The sequence below is a fragment of the Crocodylus siamensis genome, chromosome 1, assembly GCF_052110815.1.
Source record: "Crocodylus siamensis isolate JL-2025a chromosome 1, ASM5211081v1, whole genome shotgun sequence".
Lineage (NCBI taxonomy): Eukaryota > Metazoa > Chordata > Crocodylia > Crocodylidae > Crocodylus > Crocodylus siamensis.
The window spans coordinates 125,201,745-125,224,486 of NC_143395.1; the positions used below are offsets into that span (position 1 = coordinate 125,201,745).

The 22,742-nt window shown below is 43.8% G+C and overlaps 1 protein-coding gene across 2 annotated transcripts in view; it reads left to right on the forward strand.

Annotated features, from left to right (window-relative positions):
- TMEM181 (transmembrane protein 181) overlaps positions 1-22,742 on the forward strand; it is a 52,214-nt gene that overhangs the window by 23,750 nt on the left and 5,722 nt on the right. For both annotated transcript variants that reach the window (XM_090042166.1, XM_090042174.1), the window contains exons 6-15: positions 923-1,042; positions 3,040-3,120; positions 4,513-4,612; positions 7,257-7,387; positions 9,570-9,661; positions 12,212-12,269; positions 13,122-13,224; positions 13,326-13,377; positions 13,533-13,615; positions 15,421-15,510. In XM_090042166.1, the coding sequence (XP_089898292.1) occupies positions 923-1,042; positions 3,040-3,120; positions 4,513-4,612; positions 7,257-7,387; positions 9,570-9,661; positions 12,212-12,269; positions 13,122-13,224; positions 13,326-13,377; positions 13,533-13,615; positions 15,421-15,510 (910 nt within the window). The remainder of the gene's footprint in view (positions 1-922; positions 1,043-3,039; positions 3,121-4,512; positions 4,613-7,256; positions 7,388-9,569; positions 9,662-12,211; positions 12,270-13,121; positions 13,225-13,325; positions 13,378-13,532; positions 13,616-15,420; positions 15,511-22,742) is intronic.

Genomic DNA, 22,742 nt, shown 5'->3' on the forward strand with positions numbered 1-22,742 from the left:
AGGTTTTACTCATGTCAAAGAAAAACGTCTCTTTTGTCTTCTGACTTTGTTTTTAAGGAGCAGAAGGGAAAATGGGATCTTAAGTTTAAGATACTTTTACTTTTCTAGTAAGAAAATCCTGTATTTTGACTGAAGGGCAAACCTCCCTTGAAATGTTGCTGTGGTTTTTAAGTTCAAGTCTTCAACAAATTCTGTGTGAATCTATCTTGTATCTTCACACTTGTTCTACTGTTATAATTCTGCATTGTTAGTGTTGCCCCTAAGATTCCTTTCACCAGAGACCCCAAGGGCTGACACAGCCCCTCATCCAATTTGATATCCAGTGAACTTTTAATAGTCACCCCTTGGTTTATTACAAGTATTCTTCCTTGGAACATGACCTGCCAAGCAGTTCCTTCAGGCATTACAGCAGTGACCTTTGGTGGTACTGGCCTCAGATCCTCTGCTGGATGTGCTGGATGTTAGTTTCGGATTCCTCAAACAAGAAGTCCAAGGTTGTTCCTGTCTCTAGAGTGGCAACACAAAATACACATGTTCCTTTGTTTGTCCATTTCTTTTGTAACTTTTATTATCCCAAATTGTGCAATCCCTTGGCCCTGTGCCCAAGCATTCCTTATATGGTGCACCAATCCCCTGGCACTGTGCCAGCTACATTCCTTACAGAGAAACTGCTGCCCCTTGCTTGCCTACTGCCCAGTATCAGCACTTGCATTTCCCAGTAGCACAGAAGGCGCTCTATTCAGTTTTGTTGCTTAGTTCTGGGAAGGCCTGGACTATGGCTCAAAGCTTTAGCATAACTCAGTTTGCCTGCTGCAGTTAGCACAAGTCATCTTGTTGTGGCTGACTTGCATCTATGTGTATGTCTTTAGATGTCAAAGCTTTGTTCAATGACTTACACACTATTCTAACTTTGTATTCACAGAAATGTGATGAAATCATTGTGGCTCATCTTGGCTACCTGAACTACACTCAGTATAACATATTGGTTAGTTTTGGGGGTCTGGAGAAGTTGATTTTTCCCATCCTGAGCATCAATTTCACAGTAAGTTATATATTAGGCCAGGAGGAAAAAGTCTTTTAGTTTTTAGTTGTTGTGAAAGGTCTATAGTTTCCTTTTGAAAGTGAAACACTTGCACAGAGGAAGTATTAAGGTAAGACTCTTGATTCATGCTTGGGTCAAAACCATTCGATGGATGCTGTTAACAAAGTTATAGTGCAGCTTGCCCTTTTTTTTTTTTTTTCTGTCAGAATGGTTTTTAAGCTATGCCTAATTAGAGATGTTATCTTTAGCACTTCTCTTGAGAACAAATCTTTCTCAATGCTGGGCAAGCTAGACTGGGACCACGGTAGCAACACCTGTTTAAATGTGATTGTAGCTAGTGGGGACGGGGGACACTTGTTCATTAAGCCGTTCTAAATCTATGCTTGTGAAGTCCATCATTAAAAAATATTGAGTACACAAGAATGAACAGAACTCTTTTGGCTTTTTCCCAGAAATTGGGGTTCAAACATTCAGAAGTAGCTGTGAAGTGATCAAGCCTTTCAGGGGCTACACAAACAGCAGATCAAAAACTTTTATTTTATCATTTTCATGTTCAGATGCTTTCAGTGTTCAGATATACATTCATGAGAAAAGGTCTGGTTTAGATAGGTAAGCTTGGGTGAACATTGGGGTCTTACATCTAACAAAGTAGCTTTTTTCCACATGTTAGAAATAAATAAAATAAATAAATAAATAAAGGGATTAGCAAGATTTTTCAAGAGTTTCCAAAAGCAGGTTGACCTGAAAAGGAAACATTTTCTTCAGTAAAACAAGTAAAGCAAATAGGCCAAATTCAGCCTAATTAAGGAAAATGGTGTAATACATGCTGCTTAAAGATGATTTGAAAAACAAAATGTTAATAGGACTTCACTGGCCTGTGCTATAAGGCCCCAGCACTAGTAAACCAACCCCCAAAGAACCTAAACAAACTCTGAGCTGCTGTGGGCTCTGTATTCACTTTGGTTGTGATGGCTGTGCTGCAGTGTTCCTCCTGAATGTTTTAGCCTGCGTTTTGCAGCACCTAATTAGCAGCAGCCTAAAATATAAAGGCAAACATTTTAATTTTTAGATTTTGCTGAATGGTCTTCACATTTAGTTTGGTAAAGTGTGGGGAGCATTTAGTACACAAATGGCTTTGCTTTGGTAATCATCTTGCTTCATAGCCCATAGCAAGGAAACTACCAATTTTGTCCACCTTACGTTGCTGTATTTATTGTAGTAGTACATAGTGGACCCACCTGAGATTGTACAGTGCCTAATGCAGTGGGGCTTCATACTTACAGCCCTTGTTCTGTAGAATTTGTTTTTTTTAGAGAAGGCAAAGATTTAGGACTACTGGCAGAGCTGACAAAACTTGCCCAAGATCACACAAGGGGGGGCAGTATATGTGGGAGTGAGTAGACTTTTGTGCCTGGGCTTGTAAATGTTATTGATCATTTTCCAATATTGATTTCATGTAAAATGTGTGGACTACAAAATAGCAATAATGAACTACTTGTTAAATGTAATGCCCAGGAAGTGAGACAAAGTATTAGAAGTGTGGAGAGAGCTTTTGCTGCTTTAACTGTAGTCATGTTTCCAGCACTTCTGAACTTTTTATTTTTGAAGTGATCTTCCTGTTTCTTGAGGTAAAACTAGACAGAAAGAACAAATGCACTAATTAAGGCTTATGAACCTTTCCTTAGTTTAAAGCAGCCTGTATGTGACTCTGGCTGAAGTTCCTTCAAACATAAAGAGGTATTTTTTTGTGCACAAAAGATGCTAGGCTACTTTGGCTGACTTAATATGGAGGTTGCAGGAAAAGAGGCATACAGTTAATTTACCACTTTCCCTTGTGAGGTAGTGGGATTTATAATGACTTCATTATGGGAAAGTCAGTGGGTTCATTTGCAGAAACTCATATGCATTATTGTCTACAAGAACTACACATTCTTGATGTCATATAAATGCTCTCAGCTTCCTTTTAATTTTCTTTGTTGTCTCTTATTGCCTTGTAGTGGAAAACTTACAATCCGTATTTTTCACAAGTTGAAATTTGGTTCCGATTTGTATTTGTGGTTCTTACTTTTGTAGTCACGGTGAGTACTGTCTTTTACTTTTTTGGGTGGTTGGGTCAAGATTGTGTATTCCATCTCTCCCTTAGGACTGCATTTGGTGGTGTAACTCTGGACATTAGCAACACATAGTATTGTGCATGTGCAAGACAAATTTTAAAGACTTAGAGTTTTGTGTCTTTTGTCATTTTTGCAAGGAGTTCAATGGGTTAATTCTATGTGAATGATAAAATTCAGATATATTCCTGTTTGTTTAAGTAGGGGCAAGAAAGCATTATAAACGAATGATTAAAACATTTTTTTTTCTTACTGTGTTTGTGCAACACAGAATGGCAGAGAGAATTTGGCTCAAACCCCTATTTCCTCTCCTCACTTCCCTGTCAGCCTCCCTGCTCCTCCCCCTCCTCTTCCCCCTGGGGCTGAGACCAAGGACAAAAAACCCCCAAAAAACATCAGCTAGAGTAAAGAATTTTGGAGGTAATGGGAAAAAAAATAACTGGATTATAATAAATACATAAGTAACTTCAAATGTAGTTTGTGTTTGCTTAGGTACTTAGTAAAATACAGTGCAAATGTGTGCATGGCATGCAGGTAGCAGTGAATGTGGTATATAACCAGATCTGTCACTGATATTCATAAAATCATAGGAAGTTAGGGTTTCATAGTTTCTAGGGTCGGAAGGGATCCAAGTAGATCATCTAGTCCGACCCCCCACCATGGCAGGAAAGAGTACTGGGGTCAAACGACCCCAACAAGGTATACATCTAGCAGGAGGTCATCTAGTCCAATCCCCTGCTCAAAGCAGGACCACTCCCAACTAGATCATCCCAGCCAAAGCTTTGTCTAGCCGGGTTTTGAAAACCTCAAAGGAACAAGCTTCCACCACCTCTTTTTGGGTAACCTGTTCCAGTGTTTTACTAACCTCCTAGTGAGAAAATTCTTCCTGATATCTAACCTAAACTTCCATTACTTAAATGTGAGACTGTTGTTCCTTGTTCTGTCATCTGCCACCACAGATAAGTCTGGCTCCATCCTCTTTCAAACCTCCCTTCAGGTAGTTGAAGGCTGCTATTAAGACTGCTGTCATAGAGCGTAGTTTGTAGACTAACATGGGCAGATATCAATATGTGCCAGTGAGGCCAAATGGAAATTTGACAGCATCATGCATGTTTTGCTGCCTTGCACTGTTAGCTAGTTTCCATTTTAGACTACCTGGGAGGGTAAGTGACTTGTTCAAGATCATAAAATGAATGGAACTAGAAATGAAACTTTGAGCATCTGAACTCCAGTGTCATAGTCTACCCATTAGAGCACATCCCTGTGAGGTGATGTCGTTAATAATACTAAAAAATCTGCTACCTCTGTTAAAGTTACAGCATGGTCTTTGTCAATTTAATTTTAAATTTTGTGTTTCAGTGCCTGTTTGCACATTCCCTCCGGAAATTCTCCATGAGAGACTGGGGAATTGAACAGAAATGGATGTCCATCCTCCTACCCCTGTTACTGCTTTACAATGGTACTTTAAAACATGCTTTTTTTTTTTTTTTTTACAGAGTCTCGTAAAAATGAACTTGGCCCATTAAACTACATGCAACTACTTATAAGATTTCAGTCAAAAACTCATTAACAGAGTTGAAAAATATTGAAAGAAGGTTGTTGTTGTTTATACAAATCAGACTCGGGATAATCAGAAAGAAATGAAAACCATCTACTGGTCTTTCAAACAAATCTTGTTTTCTGTTTAGCATTCTGAATTAGATAAGTAGTTATAGCTATATTGGATTTTAAATGTAATGTTTCAGTGTGTAGTTTAATTTAAGCCCTTTCATTTGAGCGACTCTTTAGAGGTGCTGAAATAGCAGTTTCATCTTTATTAAGTGTGAAGGCTGCTTTCAGATTCTAATTTGTTAAACCAAGCCAAATTCTAAGATTGCTAACGGGTATCAAAATAGTATTTGGCTCCCAATTACTTTCATAATTACGCTGATGCTTTGTTGGGCAACTAGCAAGAAACAGTTGTCTGGTAGCAGATGTGAACTCTGTTACCAGATTTGCCTGACACTTTGAGGTGTGCTCACCTATTAGGGGTATGTTTCTGGGGTCTCTATAATTCTGTCAGTGTGCTGCTTGTGATGCTTGTGTTTCTGTATGGAGCTGTATCTCTCCCTTCTGCAAGTCCTCACCCCCAGTGGAGGTCTTTGCCCCTCACTATCTTGCAGGACTCAGTTTCAATGGGGCTGGGTTCCTCCAACCACCAAATCAGTCAAACACACATACACGTATAGATTGACAGGACATGCCTGAGTCAAGCCAAGTTTATTTAGCATTGATAGGCTAACACCCTCATGTGCCTTGAACTTGGTTCAGCAGGGCAACAATAAAATGCAGTCGGACACAAGCACATGGGTTAACAGAGGGCATCTGAGTCAGGCTGGACACCCTCATGTGCCTTGAACTCAGTTCATCCCTTATTTCAGCAGGTCAATAATAAATGCAGTTAGATACACGTACGCACACGCTAACAGAGTACATCTGAGTGGGCTGGGTCTGATCAGCACTTTCAGCTGATATCCTCATGCACCTCAAAACTCAGCATGTCCCAATCTCTTGTCACAATGGTCCTAGTAGTAACCCCCCTTGATAAGCAGACCCCACCGTAGTTTTGGGCATTACAGGGATCTTTGGCTTAGGTAAAAGAAGGGTTGCTGCAGAGCAAATGGGGAGGTCAAGGGGAAGAGTAAGTGAGGTTCAAAGAGAGAGTGTAGCAACCAGCTTGACAATACAAGTTATTTTTGGCCAGGTATATGAACTTACGATGATACCAGTAGTAACAGTCATACAAGAGACAAATAAACAGTTACAATATTACATAGTTTCAGTTGGCTTTCTGGGGAAGTCTAGCTCAAGTTTGATTAGCAGAAGTCAGGTTTAGAAAGCGGTTCCTGGAGGCAGAGAGAGAGAGAGAGAGTTGGGGTCTCACCACTCAGCGAAGCTTGAACCAGTCAAGGTTCCCAGGTGTTTGTTGGAGCTTGCAGACAGGCAGAGCCCTCAGCACGATCAATGGATGGATGCCAGGCAGAAAAGGAGTGGAATTGGTGCAGCTTTTTGGATCCAAGCACCAGGACAGAAACTTGAGCTTGGGTAGGGGTTTTGTAGAAAATCAACAATGGCTGAAGGGAGAACACTAGGTTTGTTTAGGGGTAACCACTGGCTCATATGGTGGATAATGGGAACTGATCACTCCTGATTATGGGTGGCATTACCCTGAGGGAGCTCATAATACAGACATGCAGATTCAGTGTTTTGGGTACTAATTGAGGAGTCATTACTAGAATTGTTTTGATAAATGTTGAGCTGGGTGTGTGTAGATGTGGGTTGGTTAGCATTTGGAGCAGGGCTCCCCCATCATGCAGTGCTCCCCTGCTTTTCTGATCCCAACATTCAGTGCGGTCTGTGTCTTGGAATCTCTGTTCTCCATCCTGAATGCTAGTGAAGGTGAAGCCTATCCCATTTCCCATTTAAATGAGTTGTCATCTGGTTCCATCTCTGACGTAAATGAGACCGGGGAGTTGCTTCACTCCTATGAACGTTGTCTGTAGGGGTTTAAGTACGTCTCCCGTTGCATTTTCCTTGTCTTTTGTAAGTCCTTCCTGTAATCGATTCTTGTTCAGGCAGAGGTGGGGAGGGCAGGGGCGAGTCCTTTGTGAGTCAGACGGGCTGCATCCTGTGCCAAGGTTCTCCAAGAACACAGAGCTGAGAGGTAACAAGTCTCCTGGAAATCTCTGGTAATCATTAGGTGATTGTTGTTGAAATTCACTGTTGGGGATGCCTGTATTCATAATTAACTTTCAGCATTAGCAAACTATAGTGCCACTTACCATATTTACCCAAATCCAAGATGACTCCAACTTCTTAATTCTCCCATCATTAGATTCTCCATGTGGAAAAATTATAAAGTTTTGTTCCAGTGTCCCATGCAGAGAATTGGAGATTGTCTTAAACTGCGCTCCCTGCCCCTTGGCCTCCTGTACATTGCCCCCTGGTGCATGTACCCCTGCTACATGCCGCTCCCCCCCCCACCTTGAAGCCTGTTTTCCTTTGATAATGGATAAAAGTGCATCTTTTTCTCGTTTAACTTTTTTCCTTTTATTCTGTTACAGATCCATTTTTCCCCCTCTCTTTTCTGGTGAACAGTTGGTTTCCTGGAATGCTAGATGACTTCTTCCAGTCATTGTTCTTGTGTGCACTGTTACTGTTTTGGCTCTGTGTCTACCATGGGATAAGAGTGCAGGTACAGACAGGACAATATCTAATATTTGGTGAAGAGACTCGGATTGATCGATGTAGCTCTCTTTAGTTCCTCCCTGTGTTTACATAGCATATATATAGTACCTCCCTACCCCCTCAGTGGCTGATAAAATGAAAGCATGCTTATTGTGAGAGGCTCAGCAAAGCTGATTCTGTTCACAGTATGTGACATTTTATTTTGTCCAGTATGATAAACTGCAATTTTCTACCATAGATAGCTCTGCTTCCTATGTTCTTGCTCATCACTGAATGGATTCAGGGCTACAAAATTATGTTAAGGTTTGTATCCTGACTTAACTCATGAACAGTCGCTACACATTCATTTGAGGTTTTGTTCCTTTGTATAACCAGAAGCAAAAAGACTAACATAGTAAATAGATTCCACAGACATTTGGGCTAGAAGGGACCCCGGAGGATCATCGAGTCCAGCCCCCTGCCTGAGGGGCAGGAAGTCAGGGATCATAGGATCCCAGCAAGATAAGCATCCAAATGTGTCTTGAAGGCATTCAAAGTGGGTGCTTGAACCACCTCCAGCAGCAGTCTATTCCAAACCTTGGGGGCTCAGACAGTGAAGAAGTTCTTTCTTATGTCCAGGCTGAATCGGTCACAGTGGAGTTTGTGACCATTCGATCTTGTCATCCCTCGGGGCGCTCTGGTGAACAGACATTCTCCCAGATCCTGATGAGCGCCCCTGATAAATTTACAGGTGGCCAGCAGATCACCCCTGAGCCTGCGCTTTTCCATTGCTCTCAGCCTGTCATCATAAGGTCTGTTTTCCTGACCTCTGATCATGCACATAGCTCTCCTCTGCACCCTCTCAAGCTTCTCCACATCCTTTTTGAATTGCAGAGCCCAAAACTGGACGCAGTACTCCAGCTGTGGCCTCACCAAAGCCGAGTACAAGGGGAGAATGACGTCTTGGGATTTACTTGAGAAGCATCTATGGATGCAAGCCAGCATTTTGCTCGCTTTACTAACCGCAGCATCACACTGAAGGCTTATGTTCATCTTGTGGTCAACCAAGTCCCTTTTATCTGTAGTGCTAACCAGCGTAGCCCTGCTAAGCCTATAAGCATGCTGCAGGTTTTTCTTCCCAAAGTGGAGAACCTTGCATTTTTCGGTATTGAACACCATTAGGTTCTTGTCCGCCCATTTCCTGAGCCTGTCAAGATCCACCTGGATCACCCTCCTGTCCTCAGGTGTGGGTGCTTTACCCCAGAGTTTGATCAGCAAACTTGGCCAGTCTGCTTCTGACAACACTGTCCACATCATTGATGAAGATCATGTTAAATAATATAGGCCCTAGGACAGAGCCTTGAGGGACCCCACTGATCGCAGCGCACCAAGATGCTTGGCTCCCATCGACCACCACCCTCTGAGTCCTACTGAGGAGCCAGTTCCCCAGCCAGCAAATCGTGTTATGTTAATGTTGTTTTCTGGTCAAAATTGATCGACTGGGAAACTTGCTATTCTGAGCTCAGTAGTGCAGTTCACATGTCTTTTATATACCATATTTACCTGAATCCAAGACAACTTTTGAATTTAAAACAACTCCCCAGTAATTGGATTCTATATGTGGAAAACTGTATACATTTGTTAATAATTTTCCATATCTAATTATTATGCAGGAGGTCATCTTAAATTCTTTCCCTGCAGTGCTGGAGTGGCAGGGAAGGCAGTGATACAGGGCAAAGAGACAGATCCCTGCCCCTTGTCCCACCTTCCAACCCCCTCCCACCTCCCTGGGCCTCTCCCCAGGTACCACTAGGTTAAGGGTTTGTATATATGTTTTGTTTGCAAAAGAAATAGTAAAAAACACCAAAAATTGGATTCTGGAGCACAGCACTATTATAGGACCTATATTCTGTAGTTGCAGAATCAAAGTACTTTTAACTTTGGAAACAAGGTGTCCGAAATCTGCCACCCTGTCTTTTTTAACAAATGATAATAATATGTCTTAATATATTGTAAAGCTGACTTTGTATTTTAACATCTCCAGGTTTTGGTTTGGTTTTTTTGGGTTGGTTTTTTTTTTTTTTTTTTAAAAAGGTACTTTGTAAGTGAGCCAGAAGTAACTTTATTACTGTTTTACTGTGTCAGTATTTAACTCAGTTACTCAAATGTGAATTGGCCTCCTCTTAACCTCTTTTCTTTTGCTCCAACAGGGAGAAAGAAAATGTTTAACTTTTTATCTTCCCAAATTTTTTATTGTTGGGCTGTTGTGGTTGGCCTCGGTCACGTTAGGAATATGGCAAACGTAAGTAATTTCCTTTTGCCCTAAATATTAGCAGTAAAAGTTGTTCAAGGAAGAGTAGGTCATTTACAGTTACGGACGTATGTTGCCTCTTATCACTTTGATTGTGATCCAGAAATGAATAAATCTTCAAAAAGGGGAGGAAGGAGGACCCAGGAAACTATAGGCCAGTCAGTCTTACCTCAATCCTAGGTAAGCTGTTTGAGAAAATTATGCTGGCACGCATCCAGGAGGGGCCAGCAGGGGGCTGCATGCTTAGGGGCAACCAACATGGGCTCATCAGTGGCAGGTCCTGTTAGACCAACCTGGTGGCCTTTTACAATCAGATCACCAGATCATTAGATGCAGGGGTAGCAGTGGACATAGTCTTCCTGGACTTCCGGAAGGCTTTTAACATTCTCACCCCGTTCTCATTAAGAAACTGGGGGGCTGTGATGTTGATGCCCACACAGTCAATTGGGTCGCCAACTGGCTGGAGGGCCGCACCCAGAGGGTGGTAGTGGATGGGTCCTTCTCAACCTGGAAGGACGTGGGCAGTGGGGTTCCGCAGGGCTCGGTCCTCGGGCCCGCACTGTTCAACATCTTCAGTGATTTGGATAAGGGGGTAAAAAGCACCCTGTTCAAATTTGCTGATGACACTAAGATGTTGGGGGGATGTGGGCACACTGGAAGGAAGCATCAGGCTTCGATCAGACCTAGACAGGCTACAAGGGTGGGCAGACATGAATAGGATGGGATTCAACACAGACAAGTGCAAAGTGGTGCACCTGGGGAGGAACAACTGGCACCATACCTACAGGTTAGGGAACTCCCCTCTTGTCAGCACGGAGGCAGAAAAGGATCTTGGAGTCAATTGAACATGAGCCAGCAGTGTGGGGATGCAGTCAGGAAGGCCAACCATACCTTGTCATGCATCCACAGATGCATCTCAAGCAGGTCCAACGAGGTGATCCTCCCCCTGTATGCGGCACTGGTCAGGCCTCAACTGCAGTACTGCGTCCAGTTCTGGGCGCCGCACTTCAAAAGGGAAGTGGACAGCATCAAGAGGGGCCAGAGGAGGGCTGCTCGCATGATCAGGGGACAACAGGGCAGGCCCTATGAGGAGAGGCTACGGGACCTGAACCTGTTCAGCCTCCAAAAGAGAAGGCTGAGGGGGAATCTAGTGGCCTGTTATAAACTAGTCAGGGGGGACCAGCAGGCATTGGGGAAGTCCCTGTTCCCCCGAGCACCGCCAGGAGTGACCAGGAATAACGGTCACAAGCTGATAGAGGGTAGGTTTAGGTTAGATATCAGGAAGTGCTACTTGACAGTCAGGGCGGCTAGGATCTGGAACCAACTTCCAAGAGAAGTGGTGCAGGCTCCTACCCTGGGGGTGTTTAAGAGGAGGTTAGATGAACCTCTTGCTGGGGTCGTTTGACCCCAGTACTCTTTCCTGCCATGGCAGGGGGTCAGACTAGATGATCTACTCAGGTCCCTTCCGACCCTAGAAACTATGGAATAATTCTTCTTCAGTTCTTTCACATCTTCAAGTTTTGTATTTCTGACTAATTGAGAGGGAGGGAGAGCTTTCAAAAGGTCAGCATTAATGGCAAATAATTGTCTAACTCATATTGTTTGAGTTGGAAATCCTCACTTTCACAGCTCCTTCTTTTGTGCACTGTCCAATTAGCTCTTTAGTATTTCTATAATAGAGGTTCTTTCCCTTGGCAAGACATTACAAAATCAAATAAATCTTACTGTTGGGATGTGTTTGTTCTCTTTGTTCAGTTTATTCCTTGGATCAGTCTGCTGTTGTACCCTTTGGGACCCCCACTGAACAATTTTTCTGCCACCTCAGTATTATTTGCACCCATTACTTAGCCAAATCATTCAAATTGTTCTGTTTTTTCGCCTCATAAATCATTTCCTTTAATATTCCAATTAGGTAAGCCAACCGAAAGGTGGCAGCATTTCCCATGGAGAGCTGCTTTAGTATTTGTGCTGTTGTGACTTTCTAAACCTTGTTACTCAACTCTATCCCTGTTTTGTTCTTGGAGGGAAAAATAAGCAAGTGTAAGGTGGGACAGATTAAGAAGTCAAGGTAAGAGCAGTGTAGGCACAGAAAAACACCACTGAGATTGGAGGGAACTGTTCACTTTAATTAAGAGAAGACCTAATCCTGCAGCTTTCTCATGTAATATAAAATAAGCCTCAAAACTGTAAGTTGCATTAAGTTACCAGGGGCTATAGCAGCCAAAAATAAACATGGAAATGTAATACAGAATAGCTGCAACCAGAATCCTCACATGCGTGACAAGTGGAATTAGGGTGGGGAGACAGTTGCTCAGTTGGGATGAATTAGCATTAGCATGGCTTCGTTCAAATCAGCTGAGCTTCACTAACTCTCATAGGCAGCCAAGGAGCTACACCTGTTGTTACAGTAATTATGATACCATATAACATGAACAAACTAGAGTTTATACTGTAGCTTTTTCAGTCACTGTCCCTTTTATTTTCCACACCCCCAACCTTTACACTGTTACAATGGTTATGACTTCTTGATTTTTTTTCTAGTATTAATGAGCTACATGACCCAACATACCAGTACAGGGTTGACACCGGTAACTTTCAGGTAAGTTAATCTTTGACACTTCCATATGCATTTGTGTGTCTAGTAAAGTAGGATTAGAATGAAGGGGTCTAAAGTTAAAAATTTATAGAAATCAGAAATGATTTTATATCTGTCTTATTGTTGGAAAATTTTAAAGAAAACTATATCTTGAATGGATGATGTGAAGATGTGCTTTACTAGTTTCTGAGAAAAAAATTCCAATGCTTTTAGTTTTGTTTTTATTTTGACTAATGTAAATTGGCCTGTGGGGTTGTGTTTTTTTTTCCCCCTTTCCTTTTTCTAGAGACTTCTGAATGCTCCTTTTGACCTTGACAGCTGAAAGTCTTTGGGCACATTTTCATGGTGTCTTCCTTCGAATGCCATATTGAGTAGTCATATCAGTGAAGATAGTCAGAGCTGTTTTTTTTAACATCTGCTACTCAGTTGCAACAACTCAGGGCTTTTCCAGACTTATCAGAAATAAACTCAGTGACTCATTACTTTCCAGTGAGCCACAGAGGGGGGACTTCAGTTAGGCCTTATCAATCCCTTATATCCTTTATTCCTTATCTATATCTCTTCAGTTTTCTGTATCTTTTCAGGAAATGTATTTGTTATTTTTAGAAAATTTCTGAGAACCAAGCTATTCCACTGATGGAGGTGGTCATTGCTGTTGCAGAACCCTCACTGACAAACAAAAATAATAATTTAAAAAAAAAAACCAAAAACCCTTGATACAACCACCACAGTCAGTCCCAACATCACACCTCCTTCCTCTACCCTGCCTGTCCTGAACAAATGCCCCTCCATTCTGTACTTCTGGAGATGGTGGACCTCTGTTTCAGTAAAACTCTAACATTTTTTGTATTACAGGGTATGAAAGTCTTCTTCCTTGTGGTGGCAGCCATATACATTTTGTACCTTTTGTTCCTTATAGTGAGGGCATGTTCAGAACTTCGTAATATGCCTTATATTGGTAAGCAGTACTTTTTCCTTGACAAACAGGTTGTTTTCCCCTAGCTGTGTGTCTGAGCTCTGAGATGACTGACATTTTTTTTCCCCCTCCAATCTTTCCAGATCTCAGGTTAAAATTCTTGACTGCATTGACCTTTGTAGTACTTGTCATTAGGTAAGCTTTTAAAATATGTTCTCTCAGCATTGTAACCTTTCTAGTCTTTTTAAATGTTCTTTAAAATAAAAGATGTTGGTAATGTTTATCAATTATGTTACCAGATTTCATTTCATATACCCATACTGTGTTTATTTTCACTCCTTCTCCTACAGCATCGTTATACTTTATCTGCGCTTTGGTGCACAAGTACTACAGGACAACTTTGTAGCAGAGCTGTCAACTCATTATCAGAATTATATCCTTCCATTGTGACTTCCAGTCTCTTATAAAAAGTTTTACTTACTTAATTTAAATGGATCCTCATGCTGGGTTTCCACTACAGAACTAGATTATCACAGAATAAGAGTGCATTGTACAGCTTGAAAGGTTCACGCACCTCTTGTGCCAGTTATCTACCTTAGTAACTTCAAGGAAATCATGTTTTATTGCTGTAGAAGTGGTACAGCTGCTCCAGGGCTACAAGTGTCACTGATAACATACCACTGATTTTTTAAATACTGGGATGTGTAACCCCATTCATTGAAGGTGTAGACCAGGGGCGTCAAACACGTGGCCCAGAGGCTAGCTCTGGCTTGCAGAGCAGTGTCCTCTGACCTATGGATCACCACAGGGATGGGGTGAGTGAAGGCAGGGCTCGCTGCTGAAATCCAGAGTACAGAACTCCATTGGGAATGCATGTTGGTAGTGCAGGGAGGGGGCAAGCGATTGCTGCATTAACCGCTGCTTGCTCCATTGCCACCGCTCTGTCTGGATCTGGACTACAAGGAGCCCAGCAGTCTGAATCCAGCCTAGGGTCCCAGGGAAGTCTGACATCCGTGGTCTAGACCCGGGGTTTCCAATGTGTTGGTGCCTAAGAGCACATTCAGATTTAAAGAAAAAGCAACAGACACTAATATGAATATTAACATTTAGATCAATCTGATCCATTACTTAAAATTGCATTAGATCTGCAACTTCAAAATGCAGCTTCCCTTTTCTTACAAAAATATTTACGTAAAAAATATTTGTTGGAATAATCATTTTTACTGATCGTAAAAATGCATGCAGGCACCTGAATAAACCCAGCATGGGGGGGCACCATGGCACCTGCAGGTACTGCATTGGGAACCGCTTGTCTAGACATAATAGCTTTTTATATGCATAAGTTTCTAACAAAGTGAGAGCAACAAAACTGGTTTCACAGTCAAGGAGTTGTCTCTGTTGTCTGTGACATGCAGTCTTTAAGCATATTGGTGCCTTGTTCCCATTTCAGAGATGGGACAAGTCAGGGCAAAGAAGCTGAGCAACTTCCCAGAGGCCATGTCTGGTATTTGTATCGGGGCCAGGATTATAATTTTATTTTTGGCTTCTGGGCTTGGACCACTAGAATACAGTTGATTCTAGGTTCTGAAGTTGATTATGGGACTGCAGATGTTTAGTGTTAGCTAAGAAGTTGTCGGGAACAAGCAGAAACCAAAATGTAGAGCTCTAATATACATGCTCCCCATGTTCTGAGGAACTGTTACTGTGCTTTAGTGTCCTGTTTCTGTGCTATCCCTTCTTTCTAATGTAATGCAAGGCAAAATCAAACTAGACTTCATGGCTTATTTTCACTTCTGGGCAAAAAAGCTGTTTTATACCAGGGTAACTACTGCATGGAGCTATCCTCAGGTAAAATGTACAGTTAAGGCACTTTAGTTTTACCAAGATGTAAATCTGCAAACATTTGGCTCTGTTTCCCCACAGGTGAGATTTTTATCTCATGGTAGAAATTAAGTGCCCTAGTCTTCACTGGATGTCACCTCAGGATAATATGTGTGAGACCTAAGCCTGGAGTAAAAATCCCTGTTTCATTTAGCAGTGAAAACAAATCCATGATATTCCAGAACTTGAGGCAATATAGTGAAAACTCTGTGCATTGAAATTGCTAGGAAACAAGGTATTATGTTAGAGACAGACTTTTGTAGGGAAAATTCTGCCTTGCATGTAATTGGTAGCTTGCTTTAAAGTTGAATTTGTATCGCTTGAGCTGTATTATGTAATGTCCTTGACCACTACCACCAGCAGAATTCTTATCCTTCTATGGTTTGTTGAACTTCTATCTCTACACACTAGCCTTCGTGTATTCCCCATCAAAGAATGCACTATATGGTAAGTCAACTCCTGTACATTTTTTCAGACTGAAGTTCAGGACTGCTGTGTTAGTAGACATCTTAACACATGCATTGGTTGTCTTTAGAGCTTTGTTTTGTTTTTTATTTCTATTAAGTACAAGCTGCATATGTTTCGGAGCAGCTTCAAACAACCAGTAGCAAGCCACATGATAGAAATGTGTTTATAACCAGTCCATGACACTACTACCTTTGCTCTATGCACTGTGATAATTTTGAACATTGCAGCCAGCCAATTACAAAATTTCTGGGAACTCCTGATTTTTTGGGGGGGTAAAACTGGAAATCTGAGTGTGAGAAAATTAGATGCATAAAGTCCGTACCGTGCTATTAGCAGAACCATAGCTTCAAGCACCTCTGCTGTTATTCATAGGCTAACCTATCTGAAAGAACCCCTTAGTGCACCTACTACTACTTCCAGGAGGATTTAACATGTTGATGTATTGATTGATTGATTTTCCAGGCAGATAATTCTGATGAAGAGGGGAAAGGATTGTACATACAGGCTTGGTTTGTGATAAGTGAAAAATCATGGGAGGAACTTCTAGTATGGGGGGTAAAAGCCATACCCCAGTGTAGAATGGAGTGTGCAGGGCTGCTGGCATGGAAGAGAATGGGGGCCCTTGGAATGGGGTAAACAGTAGCAGAAAGGATGAAAGAGAGGCTATGTGAAGTCAATACAGTTTTTGCCATTGGGAAGAGAGACCGTGAGGGGACCCCCGGATCTTTGTGCTGGGGAGGAGAATTGCAGAGAGTCCTGAAATAGTGGGGGTTGGGAGACTGGCACACGGAGAGCTTGTAGGGTGGAATAGAATGGGGAAATTAAAGGAGTTATTGGCATATGCTGTGAGCTCATCCTATAGAAGCCAAGTTGGTAACCTGTTCTCTCCCCCTCCCAGCCCAGTTACTGCATATATTTAGCATGCAGGAAAATAAGCAGTTATTTTAATTACTGTCTGTTACTTTAAATATTGAGTATAAATATGCTGGGGGGACTTCAGAGTTTTTTCTTACTACTAGAGGGAATAAGCAAATGGCCAGGTGGACCCAATTATTTTGGTCTATACCTGGGTAGGAGGAAATAAATAGAGGTGCACAGATATATATCAGTGGCATATCAGACTGGCACTGATAAAAGGAAAATTTAACATTATCAGCAATTGGCTTTTATTAGCTGATGTAGCTGATCATGTCCCTGATTTTAAATACTGAGTGCATGTGTGAACCCTCAGCATGCATGTGGCCAGGAATGCAGCCAGGCAGCTTGGCTGTGGGAGGAAGGGGGTGTGGGTAGGTGCAGATTGAGGCCCCCATGGTGAGGGAGGGAGTGGGGCAGGGGCAGGTGCTCCCCAGCCAGGGTGGTGAATCCGACCCCAGGAGTAGGACGGAGCTGCAGGCAGCTCGTTCAGGGGGATAAGGGGGGGTAGCTCCCTGTTGCTGTGCACACTTCAGGGGGGAGCATGGAGGGGCATGTGCCCCCTTGGATTTGTGCGTGGGATGAGGGCAGGCTGCCTGCTGCAGGCTCAGGGCCTGTGTCTGCGCCAGTCTTCCCAGGAGGGGGCTGGGCCGGGGCTGTGCTTGGGGCGGGCAGCGGCAGTGCTGGGAGGAATGACTACAGGGAATTTTGGGGTGGCTATAGCCCATTCCATAGTCACTCCTCCCAGTGCCATCCCCCCACTGGGAAGAGGCTGGTGCAGCCCCTGATTCTGAGCCTGCAGTGGGCAGCCCACCTTTGCCATGCGCACAAATCCGACAGGGCACTTGCCGTCATGCCTCCCCCAGGGGTACATGCAGTGATGTGGAGCCACTGGTGGCTCCACCCCACTCCCAGGGTCACATTCAGTGCCCTGGCTGGGCAGCACTGCCCCGCCCCACTTCCTCCCTCACTGTAGAGGCCTTAATCTGTGGCCCCGCCGCCCCTTCCACCGGCTCAATACTGCTCTCCAAGCTGCCCAGCTGTATTCTTGTAAATCACCTATCTGATTGGTATTGGCTGATATGGATTAGTACCAGCCAAGAAAATCTTTACTGGTGTACCCCTAGAAATAAAACTGGACAGGAGGTATTTGACCATGTGCCAGTTAAATCAAAAAATGAGTCCGTTAGTAGTATGTCATTGACTCGGAGTCTGGGCTGGTATAACTGCTAATTAGGAATGCAGGATTGGAAGGGACCTTCTAGGTCATTGAATTCTCTCCTAAAGGCTATCAAGTATTTCAGTCCTTTATCGCTCCTCCCCAGGGGAAGATTGTTCCAGAGCTTCAATGTTCTAATGGTTGAGAATTTAGTTATTGATTTGCTCTTGTGTCAACATTAATCCTTTATCTTAAATAGCTCTCCTTCCTCCATGGTGTTTCCTCCCCCACAATGTATTGATAGACAGCACGTTGCCCCCTCAGCCTTCATTTTTCTAGACTAGACAAGTCACACTGTTCTAAAGTCTCTCCTTTCAGGTGCAAGGCTCCTCATGTACAAAATAGGACTATTAGCATGACTAGGGACAAGTTCCAGTTCAAATTAATCTTTTTTGAGCAAGAATGACTATTATTGTATCCCTTAGTCCGGATGAGGCATCACTTTGTGTAGTAGCACTAACACTTCCCTATCTCTTCTGGCAATACTTTTCCTCCATGTTTCTCTCTTCACAGCTGCATTGCATTGACAGCCTATAGTCATTGTATGCAAGTGATAGTGAGGACCCTTTGGGGTTTTTTCCTCCAGATTGACAAGCTCTTGGCTTATAACTGAAGTTTTTAATTAATTCCCAACTCTAGGACTTTGTATTTTGCACTGTTGCAGTTCATTCCACTTTGAAGTTAAAATGGGGAGTTAAGCATTGCTCCAACACTCTTCTCAATATTCCTTGCTGCAATGTTGCATCTGATCACCAACATGCTTCCAGCTGGAGTGGAGCTAAACTACCAAATAGATGGTAAGCCATTTAAGCTCAGCCAACTCCGAGCCAAAACCAAGACCACCCTGACCTCAGTCACTGAGCTCTAGTATGCTGATGATGCTGTAGTGTATCCTCACTTGGAAGCAGACCTTCAGGGCATTGTCAACATCTTTACCAAGGGATACAAGAAAATGGACTGATGCTTAACATTTGGAAGACGAAGTTCCTCCACCAACAAGCACCTAATAAACAGTTCCCAGCTCCAGTAATCCAGATTCATGGTTAGATTCTGGAGAACAGTGAGTATTTCCCATACCTCGGAAGCCATCTCTCACAGAAGGCTGACATCACCAAAGAAATCCAGCATTACCTGAAATGTACAAATGCAGCCTTTGGACACCAGAAGAAATAGGTTTCTGAAGATGATGACATCAGATCCAAAACCAAGCTCATGGTTTATCAAGCAATTGTGATCCCCACCTTGCTGTATGGAGCTGAGACATGGACAGGGTAAGGCAACATCTAAAGGTGTTGTAGAAGTACCATCAACGCTGCCTGCAGAAGATCCTCCAAATCCAGTAGGAAGACGGACAATGTTAGTGTCCTCGTGCAAGCAAGCACCATGAGTATAGAGGCAATGATCATCCAACATCAATTTCATTGGGCCAGCTGTGTCATCTGGATGTCTGACTCCTGAAGCAAGTTTTTATTCTCCCAGTTCAGCCAAGGTATACTCTCAGATGGCAGAGAGAGCATTTCAGGGATGTCCTCAAGGCCAAATTAAAAAAAAAAAAATGCAACATCTATGTCAACTTGTGGGAGACTATAGCCCAGGACTGCCCCAAACGGAGGAAGAGTCTGCTGCAGGGATCTCAGTACTTTGAAACCTTACAATAGGAGATGTAGAAGTGGGAGCAGCAGAACGGTGTTTTGCGGACCAAATCGAGAATCCAGCATCACCCATCCCACATGGAAACGCATGTCCAAGCTGCAGTAGAATCTGTCAGTCCGATAGGCCTCATCAGCTATCTTTGGACACACGGATAAGACAATCATCCTCAATTGTGAGGGACTGCCACAGAAGAATACTTTTAGCCCTGAAGGAATGGCTATTGTGATTAGTCTTCGTACTTTTACCGGGTCACTCCTTAGATCCCCAGGGGACTGATGGTAATAATGATGTTTCTTTGGTGTAACTGAATTCTTCCTACACAATGTTTTGGTCCATCTATTTATTGACAGCTCCTCCTAATGTTTTGGTTTTCAGATGTCATCAGTGTTAGCAATATATTTCTATTTCTTGGGCTGAAGTTGTTAATAACATTAAACAAAATTAGTCCTAAACTTGTCTGTGAGGAACTCTCTAGTAACTTCCCTCCTGCCTGATATTTTCCTTCTCAGCACTGCTGCTTTATAGTTCCTCTAGTAATCCCCATCTTCCCTAGTTTCACTGGTCTCCCAGGTGGCACTTTATCAAATGCTTTACTAAATTTCATCACCTTTGTCTAAAAAAAATTAGTTATCAAAGACAGCTATTGGGATAATGTGGCACAAACTACCTTTGGAAAACTTTCATTTTGCCCCATTTTCTACTAGCCTTCAATATTTAATCTTACCTTCAAATTTCTTGTGAAGTATTGCATAGTCATAGATGTAGGGTCAGAAAGGACACTGCAGATCTTTTAGTCCAACCCCCTGCTCTGGGCAGGAGAGAATACTGGGCTCATATGACCCCAGCTAGGTAATTGTCAAGCCTCCTCTTAAAGACGAGATCCTAGCCACCCTAACTGTGAAGTAGCGCCTCCTGATGTCTAGTCTGAACCTGCTCTGTCAGCTTACGGCCGTTTATTCCCCGTTACTCTGGGAGGCACTCAGGGGAACAAGGTCTCTCCCCCTGGTCCCCCAGTAAGTTTATAGAAGGCCACCAGGTCCCCTCTCAGCCTTCTCTTGTGAAGGCTGAACAGGTTACGGTCCCATAGCCTCTTCTTGTGGGGCCGCTGTGCTGTCCCTGGATCATGAGTGGCCGCCCTCTGGACCCTCTCAGTGCTGTCCACATCTCTCCTGAAGTGCAGCGTCCAGAACTGGATGCAGGACTCCAACTACAGCCTGACCAGTGCCGCATAGAGGGGGAGGATCACCTCCTTGGCCCTGCTTGTGATGCATCTGTGGATGCATGACAAGGTGTGGTTAGCCCTACTGACTGTGTCCTTGCGTTGGTGACCCATGTTCATCTTGGAATTGATAATGACTCCAAGATCTCTTTCTGTCACTGTGCTTTTGAGAAGAGTTCCCCAGCCTGTAGGTATGCTGCTGGTTCTTACTGCCCAAGTGCAGCACCCTGCACTTTGACAGTATTATTGAGGTCAGAGCAGTAAGCTTCTGATCCTTGCCATTTTTAACTATAAGTGTGCTGTTTTCCAGTGATGTGGTACCAGTCCTAGCTTCATATATGTATTAAAATAATTGTTGCTAGACCTGATCTCAAAACCTGGATTTTTCTCTTTCTAAAGTTGGAAATGGTGAGTTTCCCCTTGCAGGCTGGCAGAGTTCCAGCCTGCAAGGGCCTGGGGGAAGCAGGAGGAAGGCAGTCAGCAAGGGGTGCCATGGGCATGTATGCATGTATATATGTGCATATACACCTGGAGAGCAGGTCCCGCAGGTAAATCTGGCTGGCAGAGGAGGTGGGGTAGGAATGGAGGCCCCCATAGTGAGGGAGGAAGGGAGTTGGGCAGGGCTGGGGCCCAAGGCAGGAATGCAGGGAGTGGGACAGGGCTGTGGGCAGCTTGTCCAAGGGGCTGTGGGGGGACTGGCTCCTTGCTGCTGCATGCATTCCCCAAGGGGGCATGGTGGGGCACATGTCCCCCAGATTTTGCTAATGGGGGCAGGGGTGGGTTGCCTGCTGCAGGGTTGGGCACCTTGCTGCCCCATCCCTTGGGGCCTCCACAGCCCAGCAGGTGGGATCCAGCAGAGCAGAGCAGGGTGGGGAAGCTCAGTGTCATTGCACAAGCCTTGCACTGCCATGGTCAAGTGCCCCCTGCCCACCCCGCAGCAGCAGGGGTGGTGGTGCAAAGTTGTATTTCTCACTGCCTGGGTAGGCAAAGGGCACCTCACCATGGCGGTGAGCTTCCCCACCTGGCCCCACTTTGTCCTGTTGCGCTAGGTCCTGCCCACTGGGCTGTGGACCCAGGAAGAGGGTGACAGGGCAGGGAGCCCTGAGCCTGCAGTGGGGAGTCTGAATGCACCCCCCCCCCCGATGGGCTGTGCTCTGGTCATGCTGCCTGTGGTGGAGGGGAGCCAAGCTCTGCTCCACTAAAGCAGCTGCTGCCTCCCATGGGTGGCAGCTAGGGTTCAGGTACTGCTGCATGGGGCAGCAGGCTGTGGGCCTGGGTCCCTGGCCCTACAGCCCTGGCAGCTCCCCGGCTAGGGGGATGGGGACCTGTGGGTGGGGAGTGGGGGAAACCAGCAGGGGTGGGGGGGGTCTGTGGGTTGGGAGTGGGGGGCAATGGCATGGGCAGGGCACCAGCATATCAGGGTTGCTCAGCACCACAAAGCAGGGGGAGAGGGGTGCAGCTGCAGCTGGATGTGTCCTGGTCAGTGAAGGGGGCAAGGGGAGCTCTGATTTTCCATGCTAAAAAACCCAAAATCAAATGGGCTGATTTTTCTTTCCTTATTTTCCTTTATTTTGTTCTCAAAGCGTGATTTTTTTTTTTTTTTTTTTTTCCCTTGCCCCCTTCTCCCCCAGACCTTACTCTATCGCTTTACTGCTTGGCTTCCGTGATAGGTTCAGCAGTTTTACCAACTTGCATCAAAGATATATTTATCTACAAGCCTTTATACAGAAACCAAGAGAGAATTGTGTCCTGAATAACCAGTGGGAAGTGTACATCTTCCATTTCACCATAGTTGCTTCAATTCCTTTTACTACCTTCCATGACAGTGAAAAATACCTTTTATTAAGCTGTTAACCTCTATGTATGTGGTAATTAAATAGTTTTAGATGCTAGTACCTTCATCCTAAATTTTGGAAAGGAGTTGGGCATCACAAAGAGCCTGTCTGTACTTTCCACCTAGGTTCTTTTTGATTTCACATCATTTATACCTGGTATTTCAGAATACTGCACTGGGAAGCTGTGCAGGGAGGAAATAATGTTGCTATGATGCAATATGAAGAATACCCATTCTCTGATGGCTGTAGGAAGGGTGTCAACTTCTCAGCTCTTGTGAATGCTGGCATGCTGTAGAAAAGCAATGCGGAATTTAAATGATAGATTCCAGCTCCTTTTCTCTGTGTGGCTCCCAGTTATAAATGTCTTGGT